The sequence below is a fragment of the Papaver somniferum genome, chromosome 8 (genome assembly GCF_003573695.1).
Source record: "Papaver somniferum cultivar HN1 chromosome 8, ASM357369v1, whole genome shotgun sequence".
Taxonomy (NCBI): domain Eukaryota; kingdom Viridiplantae; phylum Streptophyta; class Magnoliopsida; order Ranunculales; family Papaveraceae; genus Papaver; species Papaver somniferum.
Window position 1 is genome coordinate 102,299,522 of NC_039365.1, and position 10,590 is coordinate 102,310,111.

The following is a 10,590-nucleotide window of genomic DNA, read 5'->3' on the forward strand; positions in this document are numbered from 1 at the left end:
TTGCACAATTAACACTCTGGGGAAACCTATGGGTTATGATCCGCTAGTTTATTCGAGGTCGGTAAAGATTTTTGAATTAATTTCCAAATAAATAGTCTGATCCGAGGTAGAGTCTGCATCTTCCATAGTTTTTTCCACGGGAAATCTATATCATTCTCATTATCAGAATTTCGATTAATGAGAAAGTTATAAATATTTTTGCCCAAAAATCTCCTAATTGGTGGTGAGCGCATCTTATCCTGTCTTCATCTTCTTTATTTGGGGTAATAGGTAGAATATTTTCTTTTATTTCTGAAGAGAAAAAAATCATCTAGCTTTTCTGTATCCGATATCCTTCATTATTTATTAGACTTGAAATTTTTGCGGCAAATTATCATCTCTGTCCCTTGGTTTATTTATTCTGTCCATGTTGGGAATCCAGTTGTCCTCCCATATCTTCGTATTAGCTCCATTTTTCACTTGCCAAATATAATTGCCTTTAATAATATTTAGACCTTTCTGAATGCTTTTCCAAATCCATGATAGCTCGTTGTTTCTTGTAGGATCGAAAGGATTGGAATTATAGAAGTATTTCGCTTCAAGAAGTTTAACCCATAGCTTATCTTTTTCCATCATTAATCTGCTAGCTAGTTTTGTTAAAAGGGATATATTAAAATTATGAGGATTTTTTACTCCCAATCCCCATTGTGATTTTGGCTTGCACATGCCTTTCCACGCCTTTATATAATTACCTTTACCTTTTGACCCATATTTCTTCCACCAAAAATCTGTCTGGATTTTATCTAATTTATCTAAGTTTTCTTTAGGAAAAGCTAGCATCTACATATGATATTCGGGTACGCTTGAAGAATGGATTGAATTAAAACTGTTCTGCCTGCTTGAGATAACAACTTTGATTTCCAACCTTGTAGGGTATTATAATATTTTTGAAGAAGTGGTTCGAAATTCTCCTTCCTGTTTTTATCAAAGAAGAGAGGAGTTCCTAAATACCTGTCTTTTTTAGTCATCAGCTGGACTTTAAGGATTTTTGCTATTGTTTTCCCATATTTGGGATGAATTTTGGGGATAAAGTAGATTCCTGATTTTTGAAGATTAACCATGCCTGTAATTCTCCCAAAATTAGATAAAATATCCAATATTTTTTTTGCTTCTCCCAGGTCCGCTTTGGTGAAAAAAACAATCATCGGCGAAGAAGAGATGTGATATGGTAGGGGCGTTTATTTATTTGAAGCTCCGAGATTTTATTCTCTCTTGTTGCTTTTTCAAGGAGTCTTGAGAGGATCTCCATGCAAATTAGGAAAGGATAAGGAGATAAAGGAGCACCTTGTCTTAGACCCCTTAAATTGGAAAAGGTTGGGCCTGGGTGTCTGTTTAGAAGGATAGCAAAGGAGGTAGTGGAGATGCATTGAAATATGAGATTAAACCAGTCATCACTGAAGCCAAATGAGGATAAATCTCTCTTAATAAAAGGCCACTCAACTCTATCGAAGGCTTTGGATAGATCGATCTTAAGAGCAAAAAACCGTTTTTTTTATTGAAGTTTTCATAGAATGAATCAATTCATAGGCTATGATAATATTGTTCGTAATTTGTCTCCCTGGAAGAAAATTCGATTGGTTGGGAGAAATGATCCTATTCAATAGGGGTTTTAATCTATTGGCTAAATTTTTGGAAATAAGTTTATATATCGTGTTGCTGAGGCTGATAGGTCTCAAATCCGCTGGGGTGTGGGGTATTAATATTTTTGGGATAAGAGTAATAAAAGAATGGTTGAATTCTTGTGTCATAATCCCTGTTTTAAAAAATTCTTTTATGGTATTTGTAATATCTGACCCCAGGATTTCCCAATTGGCTTTAAAAAATACCGGTTCAAATCCGCCTGGGACAGGAGCTCCCCAAGGGTTCATTTTAGAAAGAGTGGACCAATTATTATTTTTTGGTTAGAATTTGGGTTAGAGAAAAAAAATTCGAATCTGAGATACAAAGTTGGATTATTTCTGAGAGGTCGATATTGTAGTTGCTCATTTGACAAGTTCCAATTTGGGTTAAATTATTGATCAATAGAGAATTGATTTGGTCTCGGTCTGAGATCCAAAGACTTGAAGGTTCTCTAAGAGAATAAAGAATATACGGTGTTTTGATCATATTCTATAAATAAATTATCCCTAGATAGTTGATGGTAATTGTCATTTTTAATCTTGTACCATTTCCCCAGTTCTGCTTGAAGGTTCTTGAGAGTATCAATTTTAGAAGAGAAGTTTCCGGATTTGTGAATATTTTCTATTTTGTTATTAAGAGTTTTAATGTTTTTATGAATATTTCCGAAAACATCGGAATTCCATTGAGCTAGGTCTGGGGAGACATATTTCAGATTAGAAGCGAAGCTTCGAGCCGGGGAATTTGAGGAATGGAGATTCCAAGATGCTGCCACTATTGTTGCTAATGTAGGGTGCGTAAGACTGAATATAATGCATCTAAATAGTTTGTTAAAACTTTTTGTTTCCAGGTTGTAGTCAAAAAGTATAGGAGTATAGTCAGAACAACTCTTGATAGGTGACTTACCTTTGTGTTATGGAAAATTTGAATCCACTGGTAAGATATAATGCTCTATCAATCCTTTCGCAAATATTAGCATCTCCGCTTCTGTTATTTGACCAAGTAAATGGGGATCCTTCGTATCCCGCATCTTGGAGGCCCAGAGACTCAATAACTTGAGTAACGAAAGCCTTGCTGCTAGAGATCGAATTGTTGCCGCCTTTCTTTTCTCCAGGATCCAGGATGATATTCAGATCTCCAATTTGTTCCCAAGGCTTTTGAATTTGTTTGGCTAGATCTGAAATATATGACCATTGTGCTATTTTTTCATCTGCTTCCACTGCACCGTAAACGCAAGTAATTTCTATCTTTTTGTCACCGATTAACATTTCAAAATGACAGACATTTAAATGAGATAAGATTAATTTTATATATACATTATTTTGTCAGGATATTACTAACCCATTAGTGATATCCACAGAAGGAACTATAAACCAATCATGAAAGTCGGATTTTTTCAAAAATAAGGTCCATTATGTCGAATGGGGCTTTTGTCTCCGATAAAAAAAATTTGGCTTGTAGTAATGGCAGAGGTGGTTCAGATGATACCTAGTGAGAGGTGTCCCAATACCTTGGGCATTTCATGGGGGCAGTTTCATGGTGAAAAGTGGGAAACTAAAAACAGGACAAGACAAAATTATTTTTAGATGAGACTTAGGAAAAGTTAAACCATTATCGCACCAAGAGAGTGATAGACGCATTTATGTGTCTATTTTCATCTCTATTTTGTATATTGTTAGTACCCATTTTTGTACTTATTTCGGTATTTTATCTCTTTGTAGGTGTTTTTGGAGAAATAAGTTTTTGCGGCGAAATTGGCTCAAAAAGTTGTTAAAGGCACCTTGGAGGACATTTGCTATTCGGACTCTCGCTTTGGATAAGGGGTAACCCATTTCTAGGCATGTGCTAAAGGGACACCGGAACTGGATAGGGGACACCCTTCTTCTTCACGTTTAAAACGATTTTTGGCGGGAAAAATGCATGCAGACGCTGTTGATTTTGGATTGAAGATTTGAACGAGTTTCAGGGTGATTCAACACTGGAAATCGATTGGGCTGGACTTGATAGAGCAAAACAGGTTTAATACATGCGTTTGGATCGATCGAATTGGGCTGGAATTGCCGGAAAAAGGAAACAGAGTAAAAAAGGAAACACGGTCCCTGTCGAGTTTGTTTTTGGACATTCAGAGAGATTAAAGGCAAGAAATTCGTTCCAAAGATACATATTCTATCTAAGGAGGAGTTTGATATAATTGGGAGAGCTCAGAAACGCGTGAAACGAATTAGGGAAGAGATTATTGCCGTGACTTCCAAGGAAGGAAAGAAGAGATTTCGAAGCGATTTGGGAGAGATTTAATCGCCCTGTGGTGTATAAATAGGTTTCCTAGGGTCTCAAGAAGGGGTGTCGAGAGTTTGGGGTCGAGAGGAGAGCTCAGGAGGCGAGAATCAGAGATTACAGGAGACCCGTCTCTGCTGCAGCTACAGGAATATCCTGAAGAACACGAAGAACAGACTTCCACAGACAGTCTTTCTTCTACAGTGACAAGGACAGACGCCTAGCAGTCTTAAAACAACAACAACAAAAGCACTTCAGTTTTATCGTTCTTTTCTGGTATTCACTGATTTTATTCTTTTCACTCTTTTAATCAACTTTTGGGCTATAAACATGTATTTTGAGCAAGTGATTAATATGAGGAGCTAAACCCTAACACTGGGATGACGGAGGAAGCCCTATTTCACGCATGTGGTAATTCTAATAATTCTTTTATGACTATTTGCATTGATTTTTAATCGATTTATGATTTTTATTGAATGGGTGTGATTTCGTTTGATGGTGTATGCTTGGTCTATGTATTTTTGATACATCATGCTTTTGATTTACAGTCATTGCTTTTCAAAAAAATCTATTTTTGGCAAAGAACAAGAGTCCATATTTTTATTATTTGAACTATAATTGATTGGAATTATTATTTGAGTCGCATGAATGGAATTTGGTGGAATCCTGAGTCTCAGTCTCTCTCGACATTGTGACAAACCTTTTGTATATATATTTTCTATTTTTATTTTAAGTCTAGAACCCAATCTTATCGAGTCCGAGTTGAACGAATCTTATTACCACTTTTTCTACAACAATTAAAAACACATCAATTTTTGGCGCCGCTGCCGGGGAAAACCAAACAGTTGATAATGCGATGACATACTTGCATGAAATCGCCGAAAAGACCCAACAATGGGAAAGTAACAGGGTACCCCAGAAAATAATTCTTCTAGGCAGAGGAAACGTTAATAGGGTAGAAGAAAGCTACGAATCAGATGCCAAAATTGCTGCTATAGCAAAAAGGTTAGAAGCTTTAGAAGTGGGTCATACTAGTGGTAGAATAGAGCCTTTTTGGGAAGGCAATACTGTTGAACAACAAGCCAATGCTCTCTATAATAACACTAGGTTTGATAACCGTCAGAAGTTTGACCCATATTCAGAAACCTATAATCCTGGATGGAGAAACCATCCCAACCTTTCATGGTCTAAGGGCCAGAATCAAGGTCAGTCTAGAAACTCTCAAGCTCCCACAGGTTTTGGCTATACTAAGAATCCTTCAGCCCCGGCACAGTTTCAGAACCCTCCGGATACGAAGATTATGAGTTTAGAAGAGTTTCTTGCTTTGTTAACTCGTAACACTATGCAGTTTCAGCAATCTGTTGCTCAAGGTATAGAAGAAAATAAGAGAATAGGTCAGGCTAACTCTCAGGATATTTCCGAGTTGAAAACCCATGTTAGTCATATAAATGAGTCTTTAAGAGAAAGAGGTAAGTTTCCTAGTCAAACTCAACCCAACCCTAGAGGATCTCATGAAGTAGGTGCACAACCATCGAATCAGTTGAATGCTATTAGAACCCTTAGGAGTGGTAGAGTAGTATACAATCAGGTAAATATGCCCGATAGTGAACATACTGTAGATCACCCCTCAGGATCTCATCCCTCAGGACCGCTAACTGAGGGGACTGATAAAATTTCCAATGATGCTGACTCGGTTCCTGAGAGGTCTGATCCTGTGCCTAGAGCCCCATTTCCCCAGCTGTTAGCACCAACAAAGAAGGAATCGAACTTTAATGACATATTGGAGGTTTTTAAGCAAGTTACCATAAACCTTCCTTTATTAGATGCAATTAGGCAAATTCCTGCTTATGCCAAGTTCCTTAAGGATATGTGTACGCGAAAGCGAAAACTTAGCGTCCATAAAAAAGCCTTTTTAGCTAGTCATGTAAGTTCAATCATTCATAACACTACCACTCCAAAGTACAAAGACCCAGGTTCCCCAACCATTGCTTGCACAATAGGTAAACACCGGGTAGAAAGAGATTTACTTGACTTAGGAGCCAGTGTGAACTTACTGCCGTACCATGTGTACTTACAGCTAGGTCTTGGTGAAATGAAACCTACTCAGATAACACTACAGTTAGCTGATAGGTCTGTCAAAATTCCTCGAGGAGTTATCGAGGATGTTATTACTGAGGTCGACAAGTTTATTTATCTTGTGGATTTAGTGGTCTTAGATACCCAACCTGTCCCTGACCCAGAGAACCAGATACCTGTGATTTTAGGTCGCCCATTTTTAGCTACGTCTAATGCGATCATAAACTGTCGAAATGGTATTATGAATCTATCTTTTGGTAATATGACTATTGAGTTAAATATTTTTAATGTCAATAAGCTACATTCTGAGCTAGATGACAGGTGCATTGAAGAGGTGAACATGATAGGAACCTTAGTTCAGGAGTCATTACCAAATATCGCATCAGAAGATCCATTAGAGAGTTGTCTAGACCACTTTAACATGGATTTCGACGAAGATAGCAACATTGAACAAGTGAATGCTATGTTGGATTCTATTCCTATGTTAGATACTGATAAATGGAAAGCTAGGTTCGAACCATTACAAGCTTTTGAGTCTACCTTAATCCCTTGTTTAGAAGAGACTCCTAAGTTGGACCCTAAATCTGCATTCTTAGGGCCATCTAAGACTTTGCCTGTGATTATAGCATCCGATCAGGACAGCAGGCCAGAAATCGTGCTTCAAGACAATAAAGAAACTCTAGGGTTGACCATACATGATATGAAACATATAAGTCCTACAGCTAGTATACCTCAAAACAATTTAGAGGATGAACCACCCCATTATAATTCAGAGAAAGCAATTGACCTTTTTCAGGAACCTGATGGTCTAGAGGTTAGGAATATTGTGACTAGTCTATTTAGAGACACCCAAAATTATAAGTTTGGGGGTAGTGATCGTCAAATAGAAGTCCCTAACTTGGGACTCGAGCCTACTGCATATGAGGTATCACTTGAGTCTATTCAGAATCCTCGACCCGATCCTCCTGATACTATCCAAGAGAAAATCCAGCTATTAAAGTCCGTTTTTCGGATGAATCTATTTTTCAAGACACTCATATGAAGCCCAATCCAGTTGTCTTGCAAGAAACTTTCAATGAGGTTGTGCTCCTTATGTTATATTTTATGATCCTGTGTAGTTGTTTCATATTAGTGGCAGTTTTATTTGGTTTTGATGACCCACAGTTGTTTCGACTACTGATATATGATTTGAAAGGTAACTAGCCATTTTATGAAACTTGATGTTTGGCTGAAGACTTTAAACTTAGCACTTCTTGGGAGGTAACCCAACATTCATGCGACACGGTAATATCTTTCCTTATCTCTTTTGCTTCAAATGGTAACAGTTTCTCCTTGTTCATGCTTTTAATTTCATCTTTAGAACATTGAGGACAATGTTAGATTTAAGTTTGGGGGTATGGGAGAAACTTTTTAGTTGTATTATGAATAAATAAACTCCAGAGCTTAGAAATTTATGCCTATTTAGGATTGCACTAACCAATCTAAGTGGATGGAAGCATTTTGGTTGTAGGAGTTGAGGAACCAATCTGATTAGATGGAAACATCTAGAAGAGTCTATTCATATAAGCACAGAGCTCAGGTGTTAGAAATAACATGATAGTTTCACCATATCTCGTTGAGTCCTTTTCACTTCTATTTTTATTTTATTTTGTTTTTAAACTATGTTTCTCTAAGTGATAGGTGGGGCCCACGAATCAAGTTGTTACCAATTCTAGGGTGAATTAGAGTGATTGAGATACCATGAAAAAAAAAGTTGAAAAAGAAAAAGAGAAAAAAAAAAAAAAGAGAGATGAAAAAAAAATGGTAGTTACCAAAAAGTTGAAAAAAAAAAGAGAATAAATTGAGACCAGACTATTTGACCAAAAGGAATAAATTCAATAAAGTCGACCACTGGTTCCCTTGTATATGCCAGTTGTGTTGACCTAGAGTTAGGTTATCGACCACTAGTTTCCTTGTATATGCCAGTGTGTTGATATTAGTCAGACTAGTATCTCAATCCATTAGGATAGGTTCATTTTGGCGGAGGCCTTCAGACAGATATGGGAAACGCCGTTCACTTAGTAAACATCAAAACCATCTATGTTTTTCTATATCCATCTTCTTGATCTATCCATGTGATTAGTTTTGACTCCGGATATTGATGTCCATAGTACGAATATCTGAGTAGAGCTCTGTCACTTATATATGAATTTTAGTATGCTTGAGTGCAAACTCGTGTACAACAATTGGAATTTCGCATCAGGGTACTTCCTCCTGTAGTCAATAAGTATGCCAACCAAGGAGATTCTTTAGTGCCTTCCAAGGTTCGTTGTAGATAGCTAGGGTCTGGAGTAGTAAAGGTTTTGTGGGTATATCTCTTGTAAGCCCTCCCGATACTATAACTCGTCCACTAGGGCCACCTAGGGGTTTAAAGGATTATTGCATACGCTAAATGTAATCGACGATGCCTGCGACAGTGAGTTAGGATTTTATTTTGTAGTTTTGATCTGCTCGGGACTAGCAAATAATAAGTTTTGGGGTATTTGATAGACGCATTTATGTGTCTATTTTCATCTCTATTGTGTATATTGTTAGTACCCATTTTTGTACTTATTTCGATATTTTATCTCTTTGTAGGTGTTTTTGGAGAAATAAGCTTTTGCGGCGAAATTGGCTCGAAAAGTTGTTAAAGGCACCTGGGAGGACATTTTCTATTCGGACTCTCGCTTTAGATAAGGAGTAACCCATTTCTAGGCATGTGCTAAAGGGACACCGGAACTGGATAGGGGGACACCCTTCTTCTTCACGTTTAAAACGATTTTTGGCGGGAAAATGCATGCAGACGCTGTTGATTTTGGATTAAAGATTTGAACGAGTTTCAGGGTGATTCAACACTGGAAATCGATTGGGCTGGACTTGATAGAGCAAAACAGGTTTAATACATGCGTTTGGATCGATCGAATTGGGCTGGAATTGCCGGAAAAAGGAAACAGAGTAAAAAAGGAAACACGGTCCCTGTCGAGTTTGTTTTTGGACATTCAGAGAGATTAAAGGCAAGAAATTCGTTCCAAAGATACATATTCTATCTAAGGAGGAGTTTGATATAATTGGGAGAGCTCAGAAACGCGTGAAACGAATTAGGGAAGAGATTATTGCCGTGACTGCCAAGGAAGGAAAGAAGAGATTTCGAAGCGATTTTGGAGAGATTTAATCGCCCTGTGGTGTATAAATAGGTTTCCTAGGGTCTCAATAAGGGGTGTCGAGAGTTTGGGGTCGAGAGGAGAGCTCAGGAGGCGAGAATCAGAGATTACAGGAGGCCCGTCTCTGCTGCTGCTGCTGCTACACGAAGATCCTGAAGAACACGAAGAACAGACTTCCACAGACCGTCTTTCTTCTTCAGTGACATGGACAGACGCCTAGCAGTCTTAAAACAACAGCAACAGAAGCACTTCAGTTTTATCGTTCTTTTCTGGACGCCTTCTGTGGGTCGCAGATTCACTGATTTTATTCTTTTCACTCTTTTAATCAACTTTTGGGCTATAAACATGTATTTTGAGAAAGTGATTAATATGAGGAGCTAAACCCTAACACTGGGATGACGGAGGAAGCCCTATTTCACGCATGTGGTAATTCTAATAATTCTTTTATGACTATTTGCATTGATTTTTAATCGATTTATGATTTTTATTGATTGGTGTGATTTCGTTTGATGGTGTATGCTTGGTCTATGTATTTTTGATACATCATGCTTTTGATTTACAGTCATTGCTTTTAAAAAAAAATCTATTTTTGGTAAAGAACAAGAGTCCATATTTTTATTATTTGAACTATAATTGATTGGAATTATTATTTGAGTCGCATGAATGGAATTTGGTGGAATCCTGAGTCTCAGTCTCTCTCGACATTGTGACAAACCTTTTATATATATATTTTTTATTTTTATTTTAAGTCTAGAACCCAATCTTATCGAGTCCGAGTTGAACGAATCTTATTACCACTTTTTCTACAACAATTAAAAACACATCAGAGAGAAATTGTTTAAATTTTTTGCAAAATAGGAAAAAGTTTGTGATCAGAAGATTCCTAAAGGCTGGAAATAGAAACTCAGAAATAAAATACGAGAGCCAATTGATTGCGCCAAGGAAAAAATTAGAAATGAAAACGGCTATAGCCTTATTAGAGAGGGAGAAAAGGATAAATGGCATAATCAACAAAAATTCCCTTATGGGAGAAGATAATAAGACAGAGAAAGGAAAATAAAGAAAACAGTTAACATAACTATATGAGCAGTAGATCAAAATCAACAAGAACTAGGCTATTGTAAAGGAAAGCACACAATTACAACTATATAAAGTAACTACCAGGGAAAGAAGGAAACACACAATTACAACAACAAAGTAGCAGAAGTAGCTATCCTAGTTACAGCAAAAAAAAAAACAAGCAAAAATGTAAGAAGAGCACATAGGCTTTGATGGCCATTTATACATGGATCCATATGGTTAATAACAGCTGCTTCTAACTTTGAGTTGGGGTTTTAGCTAGACATGTCATCATTGCCCCTATTCTGAGACTTGCATTTTTCTTTTTCAGCTGGCTTGAAAGAAG

The 10,590-nt window shown here is 37.2% G+C and overlaps 1 protein-coding gene across 1 annotated transcript; it reads right to left on the minus strand.

Moving 5' to 3' along the window:
* Positions 1-2,110: 2,110 nt before the first annotated feature.
* On the minus strand, positions 2,111-2,924 carry LOC113305863. Its single transcript, XM_026554856.1, has 2 exons — positions 2,563-2,924; positions 2,111-2,459 (listed from the first exon to the last, which is right to left on the minus strand). Exons 1-2 carry the CDS (start codon positions 2,922-2,924, stop codon positions 2,111-2,113), a joined length of 711 nt encoding a protein of 236 aa, XP_026410641.1.
* Between the last annotated feature and the right edge of the window lie 7,666 nt (positions 2,925-10,590).

What these genes read in the sequence shown, in the direction of transcription:
- LOC113305863 (XM_026554856.1), bottom strand. Translation starts at nt 2,924, where the DNA reads ATGTTAATCGGTGACAAAAAGATAGAAATTACTTGCGTTTACGGTGCA. An exon ending in AAATTTTCCATAACACAAAG is followed by an intron (nt 2,460 to 2,562) that starts GTAAGTCACCTA and finishes CATTATATTCAG; the next exon opens with TCTTACGCACCCTACATTAG.